The sequence below is a fragment of the Muntiacus reevesi genome, chromosome X (genome assembly GCF_963930625.1).
Source record: "Muntiacus reevesi chromosome X, mMunRee1.1, whole genome shotgun sequence".
Lineage (NCBI taxonomy): Eukaryota > Metazoa > Chordata > Mammalia > Artiodactyla > Cervidae > Muntiacus > Muntiacus reevesi.
Window position 1 is genome coordinate 42,090,762 of NC_089271.1, and position 26,776 is coordinate 42,117,537.

The 26,776-nt window shown below is 41.8% G+C and overlaps 1 protein-coding gene across 1 annotated transcript in view; it reads right to left on the reverse strand.

Annotated features, from left to right (window-relative positions):
• Window positions 1-256: 256 nt before the first annotated feature.
• Window positions 257-26,776, reverse strand: part of MAOB (monoamine oxidase B) — a 114,451-nt gene continuing 87,931 nt past the window's right edge. Inside the window, exons 6-15 of the mRNA XM_065915920.1 lie at window positions 22,550-22,691; window positions 20,941-21,090; window positions 19,780-19,939; window positions 14,315-14,411; window positions 13,100-13,153; window positions 9,787-9,844; window positions 6,353-6,450; window positions 3,323-3,434; window positions 2,472-2,534; window positions 257-1,259 (exon numbers count right to left, since the gene is read on the reverse strand). Coding sequence (XP_065771992.1) covers window positions 1,107-1,259; window positions 2,472-2,534; window positions 3,323-3,434; window positions 6,353-6,450; window positions 9,787-9,844; window positions 13,100-13,153; window positions 14,315-14,411; window positions 19,780-19,939; window positions 20,941-21,090; window positions 22,550-22,691 — 1,087 coding nt within the window. The 3' untranslated portion in view covers window positions 257-1,106. The remainder of the gene's footprint in view (window positions 1,260-2,471; window positions 2,535-3,322; window positions 3,435-6,352; window positions 6,451-9,786; window positions 9,845-13,099; window positions 13,154-14,314; window positions 14,412-19,779; window positions 19,940-20,940; window positions 21,091-22,549; window positions 22,692-26,776) is intronic.

The window sequence follows — 26,776 nt, forward strand, 5'->3', positions numbered from 1 at the left end:
TTGACAGCCTTTTGGGGGGCAGAAACCAGGAGCTCTGTCTTTTAGCATCCTTATCATATCATTATAAATCACTTGCCAAGTGCTCACATAGACGCCACCCATGATGGATCACACAATCAAAATGCATGCATCATCTGAGCTTCAAGGAAATTTTGACTAAATGCTTTTAAGCCTCAATTATATGCCTAATACTGAATCTTGATTTGATCTATCAAAACCCTGAAAGTCATTACCCAAAAAGGAAAGACAACAGACATCTGGTCAATCAACTTTATTTGAATTACCCAAATGTGCACCAACCTTTGTATCTAGACTCAGTGGAGGATACAAGAGGAAGACAAGAACTCTTACCATAAAAAAAAGTGCAATGAGCTGAAGACACACTGCCCAAGACAGTAAGACTTAAGGATATATACTGAGTAGTAGCATCTGAGTAGCACAAACAACTTAGTACAGAGTAAACCCACCCAAGGGGACACTATCAGCGACCTTGGCAGGGAGTAGAGAAGGCTGATTGGGCAATCCATCCTGAGAGATGGGATAAAGCAATGGACCTGTGTCCTAGTCACCAAAATATCAGTGGCTTATTGTGGACATTAAGCCATTAAGTTCCTCCTCTCTCCATTTCAGTTTGCTCAACTCTAAAACAGAAAGTAAGGATTTGATGGTGTCTACGTTCTTCCAGCTGTAACAATAAGGGATTCTAAAGACAAATGCAGAGAGCCTGGAAGGTTGTGGACATTACAGGAAAGAGGAAGGACAAGCACAAAGCCATAGAGGTAAGAAAAAAGTAGTGTTTTATGTGTGTGTGTGTGTGTGTGTGCCTGGGCAATGTATAGTAGGATAGCAAGGACCTTTCACAAGCCAATTTAACTACTGTAAAGATTCTGGAGCCAGTGAACTTGGAAGTGGGTGAGACAGAGCTAGGTACTAGACAATACACAGGTGTCAAAATGGAGAAAGAGAGACTGTATTCTGTGGTCAGAAAGTCTGACTGATCGTCATGCTCCCCGCCTCACTCTACATTCTTTGCGTCTTTGTGGAACTTTACTACAATGCCTTCCCCCAAATCCACACACCAGGGTGTGGTTACAGATGCCCTCTCTTTAGATTCGCACCAGGAGCCCCCTCTTGTGGGCCAGGTAGCCAAGAGCAGTTGCTGAAAAGATGGTGGTCAATCCAATCAGCTTCAGCAGGCCAGGTACAGAGGGCAAATGCCTTTGCAAGAAGGTGGTGGTGATGGGCTTTGCAGGAACATCCTGGGGTCAGAGAATACTTGGTGTCAGTACAGGGCTTGTGCACCTTGCTCCAGGAAGTCTGTATTTCCCCCAGTTCTCTGAATGTGGCTCACATTTGCCAACCTCCAGGCCACGAAACATCACATTCCCTTTGCTCAGAACATTCATCTCCATTCCCCACTGGTTGTTATTGTTCAGTTGCTTGGTCACGTCCAACTCTCTGCGACCCCATGGACTGCAGCATGCCAGGCCTCCTTGTCCCTCACCAACTCCCAGAGTTTGCCCAAGTTCACGTCCATTGAGTCAGTGATGCTCTCCAACCACAAGGCCCTTGAATTAGTTAACTCTGACCACTAACTTCAAGCCTCAGTTTCCCCCTCACTTCCTCCGGAAGCCTTTCCAATATCCCCAAGCTAAGTTGACTCTCTCTGTTTACATTCTCAGCATGTCATCTTCATCACACATGGGGCTTTTTGGTTGTCATCTCTTTTCTCCTCCACGTGCTGAGCTCTGAAAGTATGGTTGTACCATTATCCCAGTGGCTGATGACACAATAAGTATTGTGCCAGTGGCGGGTTGCACAATAAATATATGTTGAGTGAATGGATCTGTGGTCCACTCAGTCCTCAATCCCATCTCTGACAGAAGCACTAAGAGAAAGACTTTGGAGTGACCAGGCTATTGCCTTTGACTTTCTACCTGATAGATGAGTAACTCTGACCTTTCAGATACTTGTCCTCTACAATGCATTTCACTCTATCCCCCTACGTATCCTTCCTTCCAGTCAGGAAAATCTCCTGGGGTCTTATTACAAAATGATAGGCATATTGAAAATGCATTTTTAATTTAAATCTGCCCTGTTTCATTCCATTTCTTTGCCCTCCTAACAGAGGATACTGACTTATCTTCCCTTCATTTCCTCCACCCTATCACCAGGTTAGAGAGTTATTCAAGAGACCTTTATTGAGTTCTTAATAAGCCTAGAATTCTCTGAATAATCTTACCCGACCCAAAAATATTTTTCCTAATAATCTGCAAGGCATGTGGCAGCTACAAATTTATCAAAGTTCTTCTAAATCCCTCACCTCTGCCCTCACCCATGAAATCCCTTTAAACATCCATGGGTTGAATCACTATGGGGAGGGTCTGTGAATATATGCAAGTGTGTTCTATTTGCAAATAACTGTTCTGAAAGGAAAGAGACTTAAATTCATGAAATAAAATAGAACCTACCACAGACTCCGGTTCAGGCAGCCAGATTTCATCCTCTGGGATCTTGCCCATGGCATGCAGGATCTGAAAAGAAAGAGCATCTTGTTGAATAACAAAAACAACACTGTCTTTCTCCTCATCTACTAATCTTTCTCTTAATCTCCTAATCTGCTCTTTAAATACAGATTAACAGTGTCTTTTGGGATATCCATTAAACACCCCAGGGTAAAAGCCAGTGTAGTCCACTGAACCTTCAAAAAAGATCCAAAAGATCTTTCATCTGCGGCATCTTGGGCTTCCCTGGTGGCTCAGTGGTAAGGAATCTGCCTGCAACGCAGGAGACTAGGGTTCGATCCCAGGGTTGGGAATATGCCCTGGAGGAGGGCATGGCAACCCACTCCAATATTCTTGTCTGGAGAATTCCAAGGACAGAGGAGCCTGGTGGGCTACAGTCCATAGGGTTGCACAGAGTCAGACACGACTGAGCGATTAAGCACAATCATTAGACTCACAATAAATTTTAATAGCCGCAAACACGTCTTAATAGGGATGAGACCAGAGGAACTGTCAGGAAATATATAAATGAATTCTGAGTCCTAGGGTAAACATGTTTGGTTTCATAATATTAGACCGAGGCTCTCTCTCAAGTATAGCCATGGTGATAGTTTGCCCCATGGACTCTGTTTACCTTGGACTCATTACTTTGGGGTTAAGTTGTTCGTTTCACCCAAGACTACTGTTAAAAGGGTGTTCTGTGGTTTTTCAGATGGGGGTTAATGGGGAGTTGGCCTCCAGGATCTCAGACATCTTTAACCTGCTTGTCAGGACCCTGAGTTACTTCCTTCCCCACAGCATGTGACCTCAGCCCCTACCTCTCGGGCTGCTCTCTCGCCAGCCTCCACAGCTCCCTCCATGTAGCCACTCCAGTGTGTAGCAGTCTCTGTGCCTGCGAAGAAAATCCTGCCCACTGGCTGGCGTAGAACCCTTGAAATGAAAGCAAAGAGATAACAGTGGTCAGTCTCAGAGAGCCAGAGGAGAGCCTTCCTACAAAGACCAAGGCTGGTCACTTTTCTCAGATTCTAAATGTCAGGAGGTCCAATCACAATTTTGGAATGAAGTTCATAGTTTCCTTCAGTTCTTGCATGATCTCTGTCACAGGCAAAAGTGGAATAAAAGCCAAAATTCACTCCTGCACCAAGAAACTTACAGGTAAAGGGGCTGTCATCAACCGAGGTAAAAGAAGCATTTGCTTCCAGTATACAAAGTGAGGGACTATATGTGCCCGGTCATGGATAGTTCCTTTTATGATTCACCAGGTTTAAGCAAGGAGACCCGTGCCCCCAGTTTCCCACCTGGTCATTCCACCAGTGAATTTGGCAAAGTGTTCTCTCACTGAGCTCCAGCTTCCCCATCCCTCAAGGGGCATGATCCAATGATTTTTAAAACCTTTCTTACCAGCAACATTCAACAAACTTGTGCATATCACTATGGCTCCACAATAACCATTCACTGAGCACTTTATCAGTGTGAAGAGTTTTATTGCATTAAATGATAACAGTTAACATTTTGGAGGGCACCAAGAGCTCCTCTAAGTGCATTAATCTTTACCACAACCCTAAGAGGCCAATACTATCATTATCCTCATTTTGCAGATGAGAATATGGAGGTACAGGAACTATGGTGGACTTTAGGTCCACCTAGATCTTCCTTCAAGAATGAAGGACTTACTCCCAGCTGCTGAAAGGTAGTCTTCTGATGTCAGCACTGTTTGGCTACTGCCTCCACTAAAGAAAATTGCCCCGGGCTTCCTGGTGGCTTAGTGGTAAAGAATCCCCCTGCAATGCAGGAAATGTAAGAGATGCAGGTTTGATCCCTGGGTCAGGAAGATCCCCTGGAGGAGAAAATGGCAACCCACTCCAGTATTCTTGTCTGGAGAATCCCCATGGACAGAGGAGCCTGGTGGGCTATAGTGCGTGGGGTTGCAAAGAGTCAGATATGATTGAGTGACTAAACAACAACAACAACAAGAAGCCCATATGCTACATAATAGTACAGAAGGTCACAGCATTTAGTTTCTAAGAGGGGTAGTTTGCTGTTACCTTGACAAAAATACCATAAGGGAGGCACCATCAATATGGCATTATTCATCCTAGTCCATGTTTCCATTATATTCCAGATAATGGATGTGGATGTCCAGAGCTAATACCCTGACTCTTAGCCACCACTGTACACCACTGAACTTTTCAGACAAAACCAAATGAATTGGTTTGAACTGGTGGGTTTTCTTTCACCTACCCTTATTGCAGTCATCAAGAAAAAAAAAGGAGGAGAATAGAAGATATTATAAAAGACTAGAATGCTAATAACAATACACAGTATCATCTGGAATTACCCATAGCCAGCATGGGTTGCAGAGCCTAAGGGTCTTCAGGAAGGGTTCTCCAAGCAAGAATACTGGAGTGGGTTGCCAGGCCCTCCTCCAGGGAATCTTCCCAACCCAGGGATCGGACCCGAGTCTCCAGCATTGCAGGCAGACTCTTTACCACAGTGCCACTTGGGAAGCTCCAAAAGAGCTCACCTCTGCTTCGGGGAATGTAACCCCAGTCTCCCACCTGACAGGCGGGGATACTCATCACTGCACTAACTAGGAAACTATGCACTAGGAAACAAACAAACAAAAAAATTGTGTGACTCACTTTATTGTAGTGGTCTGGAACTGAACCCTCAATATCTTCGAGGTCTGCCTATACTGAAGTTTTCAGCAGAATGCTTGGCAAATAGTTGGCACATAGGTAATAAGTGATGAATGAAATAATTATTACTGACATAGTCTAAAATCAACATATACAGTTGTGTCCAACTCTTTGCGACCCCATGGACTGTAGCACACCAGGCTTCCTTGTCCATCACCAACTCCCAGAGCTTACTCAAACTCATGTCCATCGAGTCAGTGATGCCATTCAACCATCTCATCCTCTGGCATCCCCCTGTCCTCCTGCCTTCAATCTTTCCCAGCATCAGGGTCTTTTCCAGTGAATCAGTTCTTCCCATCATGTGGCCAAAGTATTGGAGTTTCAGCTTCAGCATCAGTCCTTCCAATGAATATTCAGGACTGATTTTCTTTAGGATGGACTGGCCGGATCTCCTTGCAGTCCAAGGGACTCTCAAGAGTCTTCTCCAACACCACAGTTCAAAAATCTTCAGTGCTCAGCTTTCTTTATAGTCCAACTCTCACATCCATACATGACTACTGGAAAAACCATAGCTTTGACTAGACAGACCTTTCTTGGCAAAATAATGGTATGTGAATTATATCCCAATAAAGATGTTTTAAAAAAGTATGCTCTCATTAATATACTGATTCTTGTCTACTGTATGCTACCTTGTGTTTTTTCATACACCTGATAAGGAAAATAAGGTTCAGAGAGAAATGGCCTGTCCAGGATGGAAAAGTTGGTTATTGGTAGAATCAGGAGTGGAACCCAAGTCCCTTTATCCCCAGTCTAGAACTCGATTTGTTTTTATAATGCTGTACCCATGTTGGCACTTATGTGGTGCCATTTGAGGAAGTTTCACTGAGCCCTACACTTGTTATAGAGACAGTTCTTCTGACAATATACATGAACCCCCTATCTAAATTCCTAATCTTAGGCTGCAATCTTCTTTGGTTCTATTGACTGGAATTGCTCCTTCAGAGGAATTCAGAGTCCAAAGCACCACCATGATGTGGCATTGCCAAGACTTCAGTAATGAGATTGACAAGATACAAAGGAACCCGGGGATTTGGGGATTTTTTCCAAGCATTTACAAGAAACAAGAGAGAAGAGCTACATGAACCTTCTTAGAGTTATGGATTCAGGTTCAGGGAATTTCAGTTAGAACTGAGCCCACTTTTACTCTACCTTCCATATTGAGTCATGATCCCAGGAGGGAAGTAAGAAGTGTAGCAACCTGCTGAGTACTGCTCCTCACACCAGTTCTTCTCTTCATAGTGCACCGGCTGCAAGGCAGAGTGACAAAAACTCAGAGAAGAATCAAAGGAAGTGATCTCATCCAGAATAAATCAAACACATCACAGTAGGCTTCATACTGGAGAACCAACATATATCTAAAGTATCACTCAGTTGTGTCCAAACCTTTGCGACTTCATGGACTATACAGTCCATGGAATTCTCCAGGTCAGAATACTGGAGTGGGTAACCATTCCCTACTCCAGGGGATCTTCCCAACCCAGGGATCAAATCCAGGTCTCCTGTATTGCAGGCAGATTCTTTACCAGCTGAGCCACAATGGAAGCCCAAGAATACTGGAGTGGGTAGCCTATCCCTTCTCCAGGGGATCTTCCTGACCCAGGAATCGAACGGGGGTCTCCTGCGTTGCAGGCAGATTCTTTACTAATTGAGCTATCAGGGAAGCCCTATGTCTAAAATAAAGCCTTATACTTATTGTTCTAATGTTTTTAGAGATATGACTTTGAACATGTAAATGTCCTTGGTTATAAACTTCTAAGAAATTCTGACTTAGAAAGTTTTCACACTTGCTTCATTCATGTCCCAGGTACCGTTCATATATTGCAACTGTCTAGCTCCATGTTTAAAGTAGTCTTAGCTATTAAGAAGCTTTTAGTGCCTAATAGTTTCAGGACAAATTTGAAAAAGTATTTATGCTTACTGGAGTAAGGAGGAGGAAAAAAAGTAGAAAGACTGAATGTTAAGTAAAAAGAATGACCAGATTCACGTTTATGATGCAAGTCAACTTGGTTAAGAGAAGTTAGGACAGACAAATTAATGTTTTCATGGGATGTAGGCAATTCTGTTGATGGCAATGTGCGGTGCTGTGCTGTGTTTAGTCGCTCAGTCATGTCCGACTCTTTGAGACCCTATGGACTGTAGTCCGCCAGGCTCCATTGCCCATGGGGATTCTCCAGGCAAGAATACTGGAGTAGGTTGCCATGCCCTCTTCCAGGGGATCTTCCCAACCCAGGGATCAAACACAGGTCTCCTGCATTGCAGGCAGATTCTTTACCATCTGAGCCATGAGGGAAGCCCAAGAATACTGGAGTGGGTAGACTATCCCTTCTCCAGGGGAACTTCCTGACCCAGGAATCGAACTGGGGTCTCTTGCATTGCAGGCAGATTCTTTACCAGTTGAAGCCCATTGGTGGCAATACATGCAGGCAATGATCAGCCTGAAAAATATGTTTTTTCCATGAATAGGCAAAACATTAGCTGAGGTTTTGTGAAGTGCAAGTTTTAATTTAAAAAAAAGTAAACGTAAGTGTTATCATTAAGCATTATTTTGAAAAGTTACTAATAAAATCAACATGGCAAGTCTTAAGAGAAAAATGTTAGTTGTAAAAAGAGACTTGGAAAAGTTGTTTCATTTAAAACAATTGCAGTCACACATGGGACTTTGAATAGCTATTTGTAACAATGAACAAAGCACAAGGCCCTTTATGCTAGGTATAAGTGACTCCAATGCCTCTGGCCCAGCCCTCTTCCCTCTCTGCATCTGAGTGTGATAACCACCTTATAAGCATTCTTCTCTGCCTATATCCAGTCAGCCAATCAGAAGAAAGTTTGGATTTCACGTTTCACCTTTCCCTGCTCCCAGGACAAATGCCAAAGCAAGTGCCACTCTCTATGCCAAGAACAAACAACTCACTTTTATCATCAGAAATTAACTATCCATATTTTTCTAAGAAAAAGAGACTGTCCCCCTGTTAAAAATGATCAGCTTTTTGGGAATTTGAGAACTGCTTTCCCCTCCCACTGGGGTTCCCCAAACAACCATCTCACAGCTGGTTGGAGGATTCTCAGCTCTGCACTGCCTCAGCCTGAGGGTGTCTCAGAACATAACTTCAAACAAGCTTGAATATCTACCAGGGAGAAATATCTTGAACTGTATTTTTTAAATAGAAAGACCAGCCAATTTCAGCAGCTGTGACAGGATTAATTTTTAATGTGCGTATAGTTTGGATTTTGCTACTTCACTCATAGTATCCTTGTGTCCAGAGGCTATGCTTATACTTAATCTTGTTAAATGGTGTATGACAATGAAAAATGAAACAAAACCCATTCTTCATTATTATTATGTTTCTCTCCAAACCAATCAATTTGTCATTCTTGTTCATTTGCTGAGGATGAATTCTTCGAAGCTTCAAGAGCATGTGTTTCACCTATAACAAGTAACTCTTGCTTTAAAAGGATGAACAAAAACGACAAATTAAAAAACCACAACAACTTGACTAGGAGGAAGTCAGGCATTGCAAAGTTGAGCAAAATAAATGTTCAAGGGATTAGATGAAGCCTTTGAGCTGTTCAACTAGGTCATGATGTGTGGTGTAGAGATTTAGATTTAAGAGGCTTAACAAGTTAAACATTCTTAGCCCCTTCATTAGATTTTCCTTATGCTTTAACCATTCATTCGTACATTGTTTTCCATTGTCTTCAAATGCTTCATGGATAACTGGATTTAATAATAACTTTCAAAAGGTGATGTAATCCATGTCAAAACATTAAAAACCCAGCAGTCTGGTGATGGAAGGAAATGTCAGCCTGTTTTAAATATTGATGGGGGTGGTGGTTATGGCTACTGGTTATGGGCACATTGGGTCCTTTGACTATCACCAAATGCCCCTACTGCCCTGCCTCCCATATCATCCTGCCTTTAGCCATGCGGAGGGGAGGAGAACTACCTAAAAAGATGTCTAGGAAGCTCAGCTGACAAGGCTCACCTTGAGCCAATCAGCATGTCTTCCCTGCTCCAGGAAGAGCTCTGAACTCAGGGACAAGGGTAGCATCATGTAAAACACATTAGTTTGCAGGGTCCATAAGCTGCCACTTGGAGAAGGAAATGGCAACTCACTCCAGTACTCTTGCCTGGAAAATCCCATGGATGGAGTGGCCTGGTGGGCTATAGTCCGTGGGACCACAGAGAGTCAGACATGACTGAACGACTTCACTTTCACTTTTCAAGCTGCCACTAGCCAGGCCCATGCCTTCCGGGACAACTCATAAGTTGATCAGCCCTGTTGTGCACACCCCACCAAGAATAGATCAAGGAAAATATGAACTCTAGAACCTGACTTGCATGAACCCATCACTGCTAGGCCCAAGACAACAAAGAAAGATCTCTCGGGACTTCCCTGGTGGTCCAGTGGTTAAGATTCCCAGCTTCCACTGCAAGGTGCACAGGTTCAATCCCTGGTCAGGGAACTAAGATCCCACATGCTGCACAGTGCTGCCAAAGTTGAAAAAAAAAAAAAGAAAGAAAGAAAAAAAGAAAGAGAAAAGCAAGATCTCTCTCCCCATAGGGAAGGGTTGGGAAGCCTTACGTGCAAAGCTTCTTGTGAGCCCAGAACCTTTGCATAGAGGTCACAGAGTTTCTTCAACCTATGGGAAGAGGGGAGGAAAAAAATAAATGAAAATGAAGAAGGAAGCAAAAGTGGAAGAGGTGTCTATGATTCTCATCATTCAAAAAGATTCTGAGCCTCTGAACTTTTGCTCCCACTTGACATTTGATTTTAACTTTTCAAAGCAAGGCACTTTATTTTAGTTCTAGTATCTGAAATCTATGAGGTCACAAAAAGTTATAATGAAAAGAAAGGGATGCATTGCCTGCATCACCAGGGGCACAAGGCAATTTATTCATTCATTGAAGGAAACCTTGTGTACCTGTTGTAAATCTCCTAAGCACTGGAGATTCTGAGAGGACCAAGATAGGATTCCTGCTACCTTCCTTCTCTCCTCATCCCACTAAGAGGAAATGGGCAAAGTGGAGCAAGAACAACTTTGAATTCTGCTTCTGTCTCTTCCATGCTGTGAAGTCTTAAGCGGGTTGCTTAAGCTCTCCGACCTTTAGTTTTGTCCACAAACTCGTCTGATTTTTTTCACTAATCACGGTAAAACAGTGTGACCCCAGGACCAGTAGCAACTGCATCATTTGGGAGCTTGTCAGAAATGCACACTCTCAGATCTCATCCCAGACCTGCCAACTCAGAAACAGCAGTGGAAGCATGTGTGTTTTCACAAACCTTCTAGGTGATTAAGTTTGAGAACCATGGGTAGAAAGCATATAAAGTTTCCAGTTGAATAACTGGTTATTGTTGTTCAGTTGCTCAGTCGTGTCCAACTCTTTTTGACCCCATGGACTTCATGCAGCACTCCAGGCTTCCCTGTCTCTCACCATCTCCACAACAACTGGTACATACATAATAATGCTTGATAAATGATAGCTCTTAAGAGATTTAGTCTTATGGGGGAATCGTATATAAGCCAAAAGTTATAATTAGTCAATTATAAGATTAGACTTATTTCCATTCTGATTTTTATAGAATAATATTGTTAAACAGGATCTTATAGGTGATATAAAGTTAGGCCAATGACCTTCAAAAGTATTATTAGTATTATCATGATTATTATTTTAAATACAGGAACTCTTTCTACAAATAAAAATATATGAAAATGCCTAGTATATGTATGTATAATTGAGTCACTTTGCTGTGCAGAAGAAATTAACATAACATTGTAAATTAACTGTATTTCAATAAAATAAATTAAAAAAGAAAATTCCTAATTTCTTCTCCCTTCTTCCCTCTCTTCCATCCCTCCTTCCTTCCATCCTTCCTCCCTTCTTTCTACCCTGCCATCTCTCTCTCTTTCATTTTTTCTTTCTAATTTCTTTTTACATAAACGGACTAATTTGGCAGAAGCAAAGGAATAGTCAGACAGAACAAAGAAAATTAAATAGAACCAAATATATAAGGGAATTTAGAATCATAAAGGCGGGCATTTTAAACTCATGAAGAAAAGATAGATTATTCAATAAAATGACGCTGGGACAAACGGCTACCCATGAAAGAAGCAAAATTGGACTCCTATGTGACTTCTTACACCAAAATATATTTCAGAAGGATCAAAGATTCACACAGAATAGATGAAAACAGAAAAGCACTGAAAATAAGTAATTTAAACCGATCTTGAAACGGAAAAGTCTTTTCTATGCATGATAGACCATTCAGAAGCAATGATTTTAAAAACAGATCAACCTAACTTCATAAAAAGCTAAATCTTTATTATAGTATAAAATGAATAACCCATAAATATGATCAAAAGACATATTGGGAAAAGATCTGTTCCAGGCACTGGAGATTCAACAGTAAACCAATCAGACAAAACTTCCTACTTTCATGGATTTTTTTTTTTTTTTACTGTTTTGCAACATTTTATTTTACTTAATACTGTAATTATTAATATTTACAGATAATACTACTTTCTTATTGGTTTATAATATGTTTTATTGTATGTAATTTTTGTACATTCTTTTTTTCATATTCTTTTCCATTATGGTTTATCACCAGATATTGAAAATAGTTCCCTGTGCTATTCAGCAGGACCTTGCTGTCTATCCATTCTATGTATAAGAGTTTGCATCTGCTAATTCCAAACTCCCAATCCATCCCTTTTTGGATCTTAATATTCTAGTGGGGACATTTTTTAGGTAAGTGGTCCAATCAGACCTCCATAGCACTGGCCAAGCACAGTGGTGGCAATAGTCATAAAGCAGCAAGCTAGGGATGGAGGCAGGAGAGGATGTGCCATAATGTATTCATGGGCTCTTGTGTGTGCACGCTCATCATGTCTGACTCTTTGTGACCCCATGGACTGTAGCCCACCAGGCTCCTCTGTCCATAGTATTTCCCAGGAAAGCATACTGAGGTAGGTTGCCATTTCCTTCTCCAGGGGACCTTCCCAACCCAGGGATCAAACCCATGTCTCCTGCGTCTCCTGCATTGGCAGGCGGGTTCTTTACCACTAGTGCCACCTGGAAAGCCCTCCAGGGGCTCTTAGTTGGTAAATATGTTATCAGGGAGGCTCCCAAGGTGGCAGGGTGGTAAAAAATTTGTCTGCCAATGCAGGAGACACAGGAGACATGGCTTTGATCTCCAGGTTGGGAATGTGCCCTGAAGAAGGAAATGGCAACCTGCTCCAGTATTCTTGCCTGGAAAGTCCCATGGACAGAAGAGTCTGGCGGGCTATAGTCTTTGAACTTGCAGAGTCGGACATGACTAAGCATGCACACCATGCCAGAAGCACACCATGTTATCAGGGGTGGTATGGGAATAAATAGTTGGTAGTGGTGAATACAAATTGCTGAAAGAAATTGCCACCTTCAGGGAACCTAGTCCATCTGTAACTATACTTTTTCATTGTTATGTATCCTTCATGCAGGATGTACGGCAGAGTGCCCTGCAAGGGGTTATTTGTTTACCTGGTTATCTCCTCCCCCAGTAAGTTTTCAACTCCTGGACTATATCCATTTTTGTATTCTCCATAGCTCCTTGCATGGTATCTTATGCATGATAAACTCAACAAATTTGAATTTTGAACACTTGGTTCTTCAGTTATCAGCATTGTGCCTCTCTACAAGACCCTCATGATGAAACATAACAGATATGTCGTGTTAGGAATACACATTAAGCAGTCTTTAAGTTAAAAAGTTAAGTGAAGTTGAAAGTAGGTAGAAAGAAGAAACAGAGGGGAAAAAGGAGAGGGGTATGGGGCAGTGCAGGAAGGGAGAGAGGGGGAAAGGAAGGAAGGGAGGGAGGCAGAGAGGGAGGGAAGAAAGAACAGATACTTTTTCCTTACCTTTCCTCCTTGGTAAGACGGGCCAGTTTTCTGGCTTTGTGGGTAAGGATAAATCTAAAACATACAAACAATAAAATGGGGGGAAATCAATGGATGCTATCATCTTGGCCTCATTTCTATAGCTACACATGTGTCTAGTGTACAAGTTAAAAGTAAACCAGAAGAAACAAACAACACACTATCTTATTTTATGTTCCATATTTTACTATTTAGGTGTTACATTCCTGACATTAAAAGATACCTTCTAGTTTTAGGAATTCAAGGGACTAAAAACAGATCACTGGCCATAATTTTTGCCTTGGGGTTTATCATGACTAAGCCATCTCCCCATATATGACTGGCAGTCAATAGGAATACACTCTGGGTCTCAAATGCCTATCTAAAGTGTGCCTGAGACGTTACGGTTCCATCCAGTCCTTGTTCTTTGGTTTTGTCTTCAATATGCTTCCCCCTAGTGCCCAGCCTTCTAGAATCTGCCTCCATTTCCAGCCCTATGATTGCCTTCAACTAACCAACTGGTTTTGATCTCCCTCTTTTGACCTTTGGTTCTCTCTGAAATAAACTCATACATATCCTAAGACCCATCTCAGTTTTGGCTGCTCCAGGTAATCACCACCTCTCCATCCCCATGACATCCGCATTTGTGTTGCTCTTCCCTACCAAACTGAGGACTGGGCTGGTCTTGGCTTCTCTCTTATGGGAAATCTCAGCATCCCACATAAGTACCATCGATGCTCATGTAGCCTCCACAAGAAACCTTCTTAGTGGAACACTCTAAGTCAAATCTTCATATCATACTTTCACAAAAGATAGCTTACCATAATATATCAACTCTCAGTGCTAAACATGAAAAAGAAAACTAGTATAACACATTTTAGAATGTTATGGATATTCCAATTCCTTTCTAAACTTTTATTCCTTGAAAGACATTATTTTAAATTTTTTTTGGCCTTGCCATGTGGCTTGCAGGACCTGAGCAGAGATCAAACCTGTGTCCCCTGTAATGAAAGCATGGAGTCCTAACCAGTGGACTACCAGGTAATTCCCAGAAGACATTATTTGTAAAAAATCAATAAGATCTTTCTTACTGCTGGATTTGGAGAAAAGTGACATTGGGTAAAAAATTATTGAACAAAGCTTGGGACACAATTATTGATAGTATAGGAATACATTATCAATATGGAAGATCATCACACCACCACAAGCATGCCTTACCCTATAATGGCAGGATAGCTGCCATCAGGTTTAGTATCATCCAATGCGTAGGCAACTGGAGCTTCCTCTCCTTCAATAATCATGCTTCCACAGTAATCTTGGAGAAGAACAAAATGGAAAAAGACATTCATCACCCTATCAAACTACCTGTAGCAGTTACAATGAAGCACACAGTTTTCAATTAGAGAAGCCCAAAGGATGAAAATAAGACCTTATACTCTAAATATATGAAGGCAAATCAAACTGATGTTTGAAAAGCGAAGAAGCCAACATTTGGTGAAAAACTCAAATGCTAAGTTCCTCTCGGCAAAGAAGCAATATGATATCGTGAATTAATCCAGGCCACCATTAAACGCAATCTTGTTTTCCCTTACCATTACCACATGTGTCCCCATTTCTTTTTTCACAAGAAATCACATAAAACCAAAGATGTGTCAAAGACATGCTATTCTATTCCTGCAAAATAGAAGGCACTGAACATTCACATTTTATGAGGGGCCACTTGGATGGCGCTAGAAGTAAAGAACCCGTCTGTCAATGTAGGAGATATAAGAGATGAGGGTTCAATCCCTGGGTCAGGAAGATCCCCTGGAGGAGGGTATGGCAACCCACTCCAATATTCCTGCCTGGAGAATCCCATGAACAGAGGAGCCTGGGAGGTTATAGTCCAAAGGACCGCAAAGAGTCAGATATGACTGAAGTGACATAGCACACACGTACTTAGGCTAACTAATTCTTGATTATCTATAGACAGGGCAGAAAGCATTTCACACAGCACCTCCAGAACAACTTGGGAAACAATTTCAACTCATTCTGGACAAAGTGCTTATCTGATTCCCCTCCTGAACAAAAACGATATGTAATTTTAACAAAAGAATACAACAGGGCAATGGTGAAAATGTCAGGGCAGAATTTTAAATGTTAGAATAAGATCCTACTACAGTGTACCACTCTTCCTGCTCCATCATTTACTAGGAAATTGGGCTTGTTTGAACAAAATTATGGTGGGACACTTTGGAACAAAGATTGCATAGAAAATCCAATGAGAGGGCTTCAAAATAAGGAATAAAGACTAGAGAAAGAACTTGGAGGATATGCAATGCCCTCAACTTGTGTGTGAGCAGGCACACCTGTAGGCCTTTTAACCTGCATTTGCTTCTCTGTCTCCCTTCATGACCCTCCCCACTTGGCATCTGTGAGAATCAGTGTCCTAGTTGGTCACTGGATTGAGGGACATTTGCATGTCCCTAAGGTGTTTTGGCGGAGAAGGCAATGGCACCCCACTCCAGTACTCTTGCCTGGAAAATCCCATGGATGGAGGAGCCTGGTAGGCTGCAGTCCATGGGGTCGCGAAAAATCAGACACGACTGAGCATCTTCACTTTCACTTTTCACTTTAATGCTTTGGAGAAGGAAATGGCAACCCACTCCAGTGTTCTTGCCTGGAGAATCCCAGGGATGGGGGAGCCTGGTGGGCTGCCGTCTATGGGGTCGCACAGAGTTGGCCATGACTGAAGTGACTTAGCAGCAGCAGCAGGTGTTTTGGGGCTAGGAAAAACATTGAGAAAAACTGAACTACAGGGAGAAGAAATGTTTAAAGTATGTCCGAGAATTTAAGAAGATTTAAGAATACAAGAGAAATAGGTAAGGAATCACCGTGTTATAAGAAGACAAGGAAGAAGACAGGATGTGATAAGAGGAAAGAGCAAGGGCACACTGGTCACACAGTCAGCTGAACTGGCTGGGGTGGAGGCCCTGCTTCCTGGGCAGAGACGCTTCTTGGCCTCTGCACCACCCAGGTGCGCTGGGAGGAAGCAAAGGACCAAGGGGCAGAGAGAAGAGTCCTGTTCATGCCAGGACAAATCATGTGACAACAGTAGTATTTTTGTCATTTGTAGGTAGAAAGCTGAGGAGTTCTGCCCATGCATGGGGACTTCTGATTAACTTGCTCCAGCCTTACTCTTAAAAAGGGGCATTCAAGGACATCTAGACATTTAACAAAGTCCTTTAACAATAGAAGCAGACAAAAGCAGAAACAAACTAACAAACAAAAAGGAATCCTCAGGAAAAAAAAGACAGAGTAAAGTGGCAAGTAACATCCTCAGGGAAAAAAGAAGATATCATACCTACGGTCGTTGACAAAGAGGACTATTCCCAGGTGGTGCTAGTGGTTTAAAAAAAAAAAAAAACCTGCCTGCCAACACAGAAGACATAAGAGATGTGGGTTCGAACCCTGGGTCAGGAAAATGCCATGGAGGAGGGCATGGCAACCCACTCCAGTATTCTCGCCTGGAGAATCCCATGGACAGAGGAGCCTGGCGGGCTACAGTCTATAGGGTCGCACAGATTCAGACACGACTGAAATGACTTAGTACACGCATGCAAAGACTATTCAGAATAAAATAACATATGAGCAGCTTTTTTTAGTGTGAGAGTGTGGAAGGACTGCTGAGCAGATGATCACATTCATCTGGAAGAATAACTGATATTTACCAAGGACAAAATTATAGAAAAATAATGAAGAGAGAATGTGTGTGTGTACTAAGCTGCTTCAGTGGTGTGTGACTCTTTGTGACCCTATGGACTGTAGCCCACCAGTCCCCTCTGTCCATGGGATTCTCCAGGCAGGAATACTGGAGTGGGTTGCCATGCCCTCCTCCAGGGGATCTTCCCAACCCAGGGATCGAACACAAGTCTCTTAGGTCTCCTGCATTGACAGGCAGGTTCTTTACCACTAGCACCACCTGGGAAGCCAAAGAGAGACTCTTGTACCACATATCAAACATATATATTATAAAGCCACAGGGATTACAATAGTACAAGTGCTGCCAAAGGACTAGATAATGGAAATCTATGTTCTCTAAAGTGGAATGTGCACACCTAGATTGCACATCTGGTAGGGGAGAAAATTCTTATTTACAATTTTAGCTGTTTTGACTACTTTTGTATATCTTATAATAAAGATATCTTTTCTCCGACATACTTTAGAAATAATATATTCAGTGGCTTTTTGTTTAGTCGCTAAGCTACACCCGATTCTTTTGCGACCCCCATGCATTGTAACCCACCAGGCTCCTCTGTCCACGGGATTTCCCAGGCACGAATACTGGGGTGGGTCTCCATGCCCTCCTCCAGAGGATCTTCCTGACCCAGGGATCCAATCTGCATTTCCTGCACTGCAGGCGGATTCTTTACTGCTGAGCCACTAGGGAAGCCCCTTTTATATAGAGTACTACAAAAAAAAACATTTGGAACCCAGTGACAAAGATCAGAGAAAAAGAATGGTTGGTCCAGAAAAGCCCCATGTAGATATATTTCCTAGTAGGATGAAACCATCATAAACACGTTTTTAAAAATGATACACTGGAAGAAAATATTTGCAACAGATGCAGGAAAAAATTAATGAGCACAGGATAAAAAGATAATTGACAAAATGATTTTACATAGTTCTGAACTCTTATTAATGATAAAACTTACAAATTTTATCAAAAAGAAATGCTCCTATTCAAATCTTCAGAGCGATATGGAAAGAGCTGTTTATTGCAGCATCGTATATAATAGCAAAAACTTGGAAACAATGGAAATGCCTATTATCAGCATAAATACTGGACACATTTTTATAGAGCCATACAGGGAATTATTGTTTATTCACTTGTTGAAATAAAGTAGATTTAAATGCCAAGATGTGGAGAAATGTCTGTGGTCACGGAGGGAAGCAGCTTAGCACCAGCAAGCTCTCCATGGTGGGTCACATCCGGTTCTTTGGAAAACATAGATTACTTGCTCAAGTGATGCACCAGCCCAGTAACAGTCCTAAATATAATGTCCTGCAAAGGCGGAGGATTAGGAGGCTGCAATGTGGTGGAAAGGGGTAGATACAATAAGAACTGTCCTAAGAGAAAAACTGTGGAACTTCCCCCCTTTGCCTGCAGCACAACCTTCCTCTCATCTTCTGTAACTAGGTCCTCATTTAAGTCCACCCTTCCCTTTGTCCTCAGTCTCAGGTACTGCTGTTCTTACCTGGCCTCCTCTTGGAAGAAAAGGAGCTGTGATGAGGGTAAATGCCAGAAGACTCTAGCATTGTGCTGTTCAATACAGTATGCATGTATGGTTTTTTAAATTTGAATTTTTTTCTTTTTTTAAGCTTTTAAATTTCATATTGGAGTAAAGATGATTAAGAGTGTTGTGATATTTTTAAGGGTATAACAAAGTGACTCAGTTAATACATTAATATATATACACGTATCTACTCTGTTTCAGATTCTTTTCCCATTTAGGTTATTATAGAATATTGAGCCAAGTTCCCTGTGCTATACATTTAAGACCTTGTTGGTTATCCACTTTAAATAGAGCAGTATGTACATGTCAATCCCAAATTCCCTAACTATCCCTCCCCACAACCTTTCCCCACAGGGTAACCATAAATTCGTTCTCTAAGTCTGTGAGTCTGTTTCTGTTTTGTAAATAAGTTCATTTGTATTTTTTTCTTTTTAGATTCCACATATAAGTGATATCATATGGCATTTGTCTTTGTCTGGCTTACTTCAGTCAGTGTGATAATCTCTAGGTCCATCCACGCTGCTACAAATGGCATTATTTCTTTCTTTTTAGTGGCTGCATAATATTTTTTAAATTTAAAGCAATTAAAATGTGTGGCTTCTCATATTTGACTTTGAAGCAATTAAAATGAAACAAAATTGAAAAATTCAGGTCCTCAGTCTCATTAGCTACATTTCAAGTATTCAGTTCTCAACACAAGGGACCAGTATACTGGAGAGAACCACTCTGGAACATTTCCATCATTGTAGAATCTAGTATTTTAGTGGGCATCTCTGTAATGTTCTATCCAGCAGAGCAACACATTTATTGAATATCTATTTTACAAAGTAGAATCCTGACACAAGCGAGAAATTGCCTGGAGATTTTTAGAATCCCCATCTTTGTGAATGGCTCTATAAATTTGTACTTTAAAAATAACTGTATCAGAAAGTTAATAATCTATTTTCACAAAATTATGTGAAAGGATTAAATAAACATTATATTGAATTATGATGTGCTGTGCTAAGCTGCCTCAGTCGTGTATGACTCTTTGAGACCCCATGGACTGTAGCCCACCAGGCCACTCTGTCCCTGTGGATTCTCCAGGCAAGAATACTGGGGTGGGTTGCCATTTCCTCCTCCAGGGGATCTTCCCAACCCCGGGATTGAACCAGAGTCTCTTACATTGGCAAGCAGGTTCTTTACCACTAGAACCACCTGGGAAGCCCATATTGAATCATAAAAAGAGTTAATCATATTCTAAGGAAAGTTAATACCATGAGTTTGTGCCAATGTACTTTACTTGATGGAACTGACCTTAGAACCTGGATGAATGTTTTATGCTCACATGCTAAGAAAAACAGCTATACACAAATGTGTAACTTTGCATCAAGTTTTTTGGACCTTTTACCAAAGAAAAGTACTCACCCATATTCCTCCAGAAGGGCTCTTTATAATAAACTATACTCTTGATGACTGAACCCAAAGGCACACGAGTGATCAGCTGATTTCTCATCATTGGCAGAGGCGGACTGAAGTGAATCTTCATGCCCAGAACAGGAGGAACAGCGCTAATCACATACTTAGCCTGGAAAAAAAAATGATGTGATTAAACATTGTTGGTGGGCTGTTTTTGCTCTTTTTTTAATGTTTCTCCCTCATTTTACCTTTGTCCCCCCACTCAATCTCTTCTTAACAGAGAAACTAGAAGGGCCCTGTTAAAATCAAAATGAGCTCTGATTGTTCCTTAGTTCAAAACCTCCAATGACTTCCCATCACACTTGGAGTCAAAGCCAAGTTCCTCACAGTCACTTTCAAGGCCATACATGAGAGGAGCCCCTGTCACATCTCTGATCTCATCTTCTGTTACTCTTCCCCACAATCTTCTTAATATCACCTTTTTCACTACCTTGCTGTTACTTCATTATGCCAGGCTTGCTCCTACCTCAGAGCTTTTGCACTGATGTTCAGTCTACCTGAAAAATTATTCCCCAGAGAGCCACCTGGCTCAATCTGTCATCTCTTTGGGTTCTGCCCTCAAACATCACCTTATAAGTGAGACCATCCTTGATGACCTTGTTTCAAATTGCGTAACCAGTGGCCCACCCCGCCTCTGGCACCACCCCCCAACCCCCCGTCCCTTCCCTGTTTGGTTTTTCCCACAATACTCATCACTATCTGGCATTGTCTATGTTTTAACTATATATTTGATTACAGCTTTTCTCCGTCACTAGAACGTAAGTCACATGAAAGCAAGCAATTTTACCTGTTTTGTTCACTGCTATGTTTCCAACTCCAAGAAGAATGCTAGGCACATAGGAAGCACTTAATATGTATCAAATCATTGATTTCTTTGGTTTTCTAAATCTGCAGGAGCCCAATACAGAGGATTGATAATATATATTTTATAAATCTTCCGACTTAGCCCCAAATATTATGGTTCCCTTTTCCTTTCTTTCAGATAGAGGCAGCTTTTTCACTTTGGGCAAAGACATTGTCTGTGAAGTCTGGAATGTTCTTAGCTTTATTTACGCTCTGGTTACCTAGGGGACTCTGGTCTCCTCCACCTGGTTTAAGGCTCTTGGTTACCTCGTACAATTCATGGTTTAGGGTCTCCACAAGGACATTTTCTCCTGTCTGGTCAATGTGGATCACAGGCCTCTCCAGCTTCACTCGATCCCCCAGGAGGTCCATTATCCGCTCACTCACTTGACCAGATCCACCCACAATTTTCCTCTCCTGGAAAGGAAAAAAAAAAAAAAAAGACCCAAGAAGTGAGTAGGAAATATAAGAATAGATACAAATTGCTAGTTTTCCTCACACATCTTTACTGTGTGAGGTTTTATTTTATTTAGCTTCCTGTTGCTCTCATGGCTGCTTTTTTCACCATTGTTTTCTAACTAATGATGGATGCATATGTCCTCAGTCGCCTCAGTCGTGTATGACTCTTTGAGACCCCATGGCCTGTAGCCCACCAGGCCCCTCTGTCCATGGGATTCTCCAGGCAAGAATACTGAAGTGGGAAGCCATTCCCTCCTCCAAGGGATCTTCCCAACCCAAGGATCCAACTTGGGTCTCCTGCATTGCAGGTGGATTCTTTACCACTAGCGCCACCTGGGAAGCTGCTTTCAACAAAATCACAGGTTTTCTAACAGTCACATTTCATACTATGTTCTGATGGGCTCCTAGGCTCCAAACTCAGGTGGACATCCTCAGCCTGACTCCCAAGTCCCACCTGCCTGGCCACCACCCCCTCTGTGTCCTACATCTTTTGATTGGGTGGCTGGGCCAACCACTTGCCTGAGCCTGCGTAGGCCTGTTTCCCCTCTCCTTGTCACTCAGTCTCAGAACCCTGCTGGCCTACCCATCCCCAGGCCAGCTTACTCCCTGTTACAGTCTGTCTGTCTCACCCTGGGTCAGGTACCTGCTGTTTCTGTGGTCACTGAGGTCATTTCACCTCCCTGCACCCCCTTGTCCCGAGCCCAGGAAAACACTTCAAAATGTTCTGTGTGATTGTATACACAGTTGAACTGACCACCTCCTCCTACATGTTCAGTTCAGCTGAATTTTAAAAAGACTATTTCAAATAGTTCTCAGAAGAAGAAGGTGAAAGAGAAAGAGAACAGAGGGGGAGAAGGAGAAGGGAGATGAGAGGAAGGAAGGGGGAGGAAGAGTAAGGAGAGAAGAGGAAAGTGGCTGTCAATCAGATTATCTAAGAACTCTAATCCATTTCCTACAGTGCCCAGCACAGCCCCTTATACAAGGCTGGGGTTCAGGAAATAAGCATGAGTGAATGAATAAGAATGAGTGAATGAATGAATTCCACATGGTGCATGTGTTTTTAATTGAAAATGTATTTCTGATTTTCTCTGTTGAGCTTTCTAAGAAGTACCCAGTTCATCAGCTGGTCTCTTACAAACTTATTAAAACTATCATTGGATGTATATCCAAATGGAAGAGTGCAAAAGTACATTAAAAAGCCTAATTTTTAAATGCTATTGGCCACTGGGTTGTCACATTTGATACCTAACAACAGACTCCCCCTTTCAAAAGTCACTTTGAGCTGCTATGCTTAAATTCCAAAAGCCACAAGTGTGCCTCCAGCTCCATCTGTTCATGACTGAAGGATGGATGATGGGAATCTTTCAATTAGGCAGTGGTGGTTTTCTGTTGGAATGGTCCGGGTATGAATGGGTACCTGCCCTCCATTGGATGTTGAGAAGATCCTGGTCGTGCCCCCACACTGCTTCACATACCACAGGAACCAGAGAGCGGAGACCTCATGGATCTCTGCAGCGACGCAAAGGTTCACAAAGAGAATAGCAAGCTGCTTCGAAGATCTGCTCAGAAAGAAATAAGGGCAACATTGGCAAATGCAGGGGAGCATCTTCTTCATTGTCTGGAAATTATTCAAACAGCAAATTTACTTGGCTAAGTGGAATGCAATTTGGCAAGTTGCAGAAATTCGTCACTAGAATCTAATATTATGAAACATGACATCAGAGATTTGGGGAATGAGATATATTTTCTCCTTCATCAGAAGACCTAACTCAGAATCAGGCTTCTCTGGTGGCTCAGGTAGTAAAGAATCTGCCTGCAATGCAGAAGACCCAGGTTCAATCCCTGGGTCAGGAAGATTCCCCTGGAGAAGGAAATGGCTACCCACTCCAGTATTCTTGCCTGGAGAATCCCATGGACAGAGGAGCCCAGTGGGCTATAGTCCATGGGGTCACAAAGAGTCAGATACGACTGAGCAACTAATACACACATGATTTTTCTCCACATACTTGCTACTCTTTCAGTCATCCCCATCTCAGTAAAAGGCATCACCATTTATCCACTTGCTAAGGCCAACACTAGAGAAATCAACTTTAATTTCTCTTTCCATCATTCCCCTCCCCCATCCAATCCATTGGGAAGTCCTATTGTTTCTCACCACATCACTCCATCTTCATCACTACCAATCTCTTGCCAAGGTTATCGCAATTATTTCCTCCAGACTGGTTCCTGGACAAGGTTCCACTTGTCCTCACCTAGTATCTATTTACCATGTTTGAAGCCAAAATCTTTTTATTGCCTTTGCCTCTGTGATGCTCTTTTTAAAGTGTAAAGTCACGTCATCCCCCTGCTTAAAACTCTCCAGTGGCATCCTTTCAAAACCAGAATAAGATTCAGATCTTTTACCACAGTCTTCAAAGCCCTAAGTGGACTAACCCATTTCTGTGTTTTCTACTTCATCCCATACCTTCTCTACTTATTCTAATATCTCCTCAGAAAGATGAGCTTTAGTTAGTTAATTATATAGTTACTTTCGGCTGTGCTAGGTCTCCATTGCCATGTGGGTTTTTCTCTAGTTGCAGCAGATAAAGACTACTCTCTAGTTTCAGTGTGCAGGTTTCTCACTGTGGTGGGTTCTCTTGTTGTGGAGCATGGGCTCTAGGACTGTGTAGGCTCAGTAGCTGTGGCACATGGGCCTAGTTGTTCTGTGGCATGTGGGATATGGGTTCAATCCCTGGTCGAGGAGGATCCCACATGCCACAGAGCAACCAGGCCCATGGACCACCAGGGAAGCCCCAAATGAACTCTTACACGTTCATGAAAGTGAGCACCAGCTTCTATATTCCCAGCACACTGGCATTCTCTTTCATTTTACCATAGTATCATTTAAATTCTTTTCACTGTCTTATCTTAATTATTGGTTTATTATTTTTTATTGCTGTCTCCCACACTAGAATATCATCAGTGAGACGGGAATCTTAACTTTTTTGCTCACCATAGTGTCCTCTTTAATAAAATAGTGTCTAGCACATAGTAAACACTTAATAGACTACTTGTTATATGACTGAATGAACACACATTGATGAGAAATATCAATTCAACATTACTTTCATTTTATTTATTTATTTGGCCATGCCACACAACTTGCAGAGCTTCACTCATGTCTCAGGAGTAAAGAATCCACCTGCCAGTGCAGGAGATGCAGGAGACCCAGGTTCGATCCCTGGCTTGGGAAGATCCTGTGGGGAAGGAAATGGCAACTCACTCCAGTATTCCTGCGTAGGAAATCTGAGCAGAGGAGCCTGGCGGGATACAGTCCATGGGGTAGCAAAGAGTTGGACACAACTGAGCAATTAAACAACAAAACAACTTGTGGGATCTCAGTTTCCCAACCAGGGATTGAAGCTGTGCCACAGCCTGGAATCCTTAACTACTAGGCCACTAGGGGGAACTCCCTAAAAATTATTTTTAAATGATCTATAAGCAAGGAGATCAAACCAGTCAACCCTAAAGGAAATCAGTCCTGAATATTCATTGGAAGGACTGATGTTGAAGCTGAAACTCCAATACTTTGCCACTTGATGCAAAGAACTGACTCATTGAAAAAGACCCTGCCGCTGGGAAAGACTGAAGGCAGTAGGAGAAGGGGACAACAGAGGATGAGATGGTTGGATGGCATCACTGACTTGATGGACATGAGTTTGAGCAAGCTCCAGGAGTTGGTGATGGACAGGGAAGAGTGGCATGCTGCAGTTCATGGGGTCTCAAAGAGTCAGACACGACTGAGTGACTGAACTGAACTGATAATGCTCAAAGGATATGCTAGGTGATGTACTAAGTACAGAATTAGTCACAGTTACCTATTCAGTTATTTTACCACCTAATGGAAGACTAGCCCAAAGAATGGAAGAGGCAAAAAATAGATGAACTTTTGCTTGAGGATGGCAGGTAAATGATGAGAGGTTATGTCCTACCTATAGCCACACCAGAAGGTGAAAGATCTCATGCAATTCCAACAACTCAGTTACATCTAACAGATCCTAAAATTCACCAGGAGTAATGTGTACTCTGGGATATCTTTAGTTAGGACCAACCCTGCTTTTGACTTCAACATAAAGTTTGCATGTTGTTTTACATCTGAGGCAGAATTTGCTACCTGGTAATGCTGACAATGCATGGAATAAATAATACCGTCTTCTACTTATTGAACTCTTTCATACTCCATGGTTTTTTTAAAACCCACTGTCTTACTGATTTGCTATAAAAATGACAGTTATTATTTTTCCCCAGTTCATAAGCCCCAAAACTGAGTCTCAGGGAGCTCACTAAATGGTACCACTGTAAACCACATCATACATGATTCAAACCTCATGCTTTTAATACCTCAAAATGCTTTATAATTAATCAGCTGACCTCGAAGGGACGAATACTTACCAAGGGACACCTCTCTACTTTAGCTCTGGAAGTTTGTAGAATCACATAACACACACCAGTTACTTGTGACAATGTTTGCAACCATAACCACCTGGTAGCACTTTTGTGTGGAGAAGGAAATGGCAGCCCACTCCAGTGTTCTTGCCTGGAGAATCCCAGGGACGGCGGGGCCTGGTGGGCTGCCGTCTATGGGGTTGCACAAAGTCGGACATGACTGAAGCAACCTAGCAGCAGCAGCAGCAGCACTTTTGTGATAGTCCCCATCATTAAGCCTGAAAATAATGTAATATATATGTTGAAGTGACTTAAAGTTAGCTTTGCAAGATTCCTCATGATAATTGAAGGGACAGAAATTGCTGACTCATGCTTTCTTTGCAGAGGCAATTTTTGTCATCTATCTAAAGCAAAGAATGGTTTAAAATATTACTTCAAAGTAAAAATATCCTTTGCTGTTTCCTGACGTCTTTTTTCCTTTATTCTTTAATTTATAGGTGAATTCAGACAATATAAGGTAAAGGGAGTCATAAATAACTAAAATCTAATATTGCCCTAGCTAGATAACCAATATCAAACATAAAAATGGTGCTGTGATTGTTGTTGTTGCCACTTTGGTGAGAAAGAAAATAACTGGTTTGATGTATAAGTCATTCTCTCTGGAGGGTCAGGCCATATCTAATGCTTTATTTGATTTACTCTGGGAGCTTCAGTGGGAAAAGAAATGAGAAGAAAAATATCTGAGGGATGGAAGGTCAAGGAAGCGAGTGCAATAATATTTTTGTGTTCCTTGCCCTGTTGACTTTTTAAAAGGTAAACGTTACTATATTTTCTACGTGGAAAAAATATATATATTATATAAAATTTGGAAAATTCATAAAAATGAAAAGATGAGAGAATGAGTATCTTCCACATTTCTGCCTCCTCCAAAGATAATCCCCAGACTCATTTTGGTGCATTTTTTCTAGTTACAGATTTTAAAAAGTATATTTACATAGTTGTGACTATATCATAAATTCGATGTGTTTCTTAAAGCATATTATAAAATGATAATAACGGACAGAATGATCAACATTAATCTTTGAATGTATGATTGTACTTTAGTTTGAATCACAGTAGGTTGGATATGGTGAGGATTTAGTTCAGTTCAGTTCAGTTCAGTTCAGTCACTCAGTCATGTCTGACTCTTTGTGACCCTATGGACTGCAGCAAGCCAGGC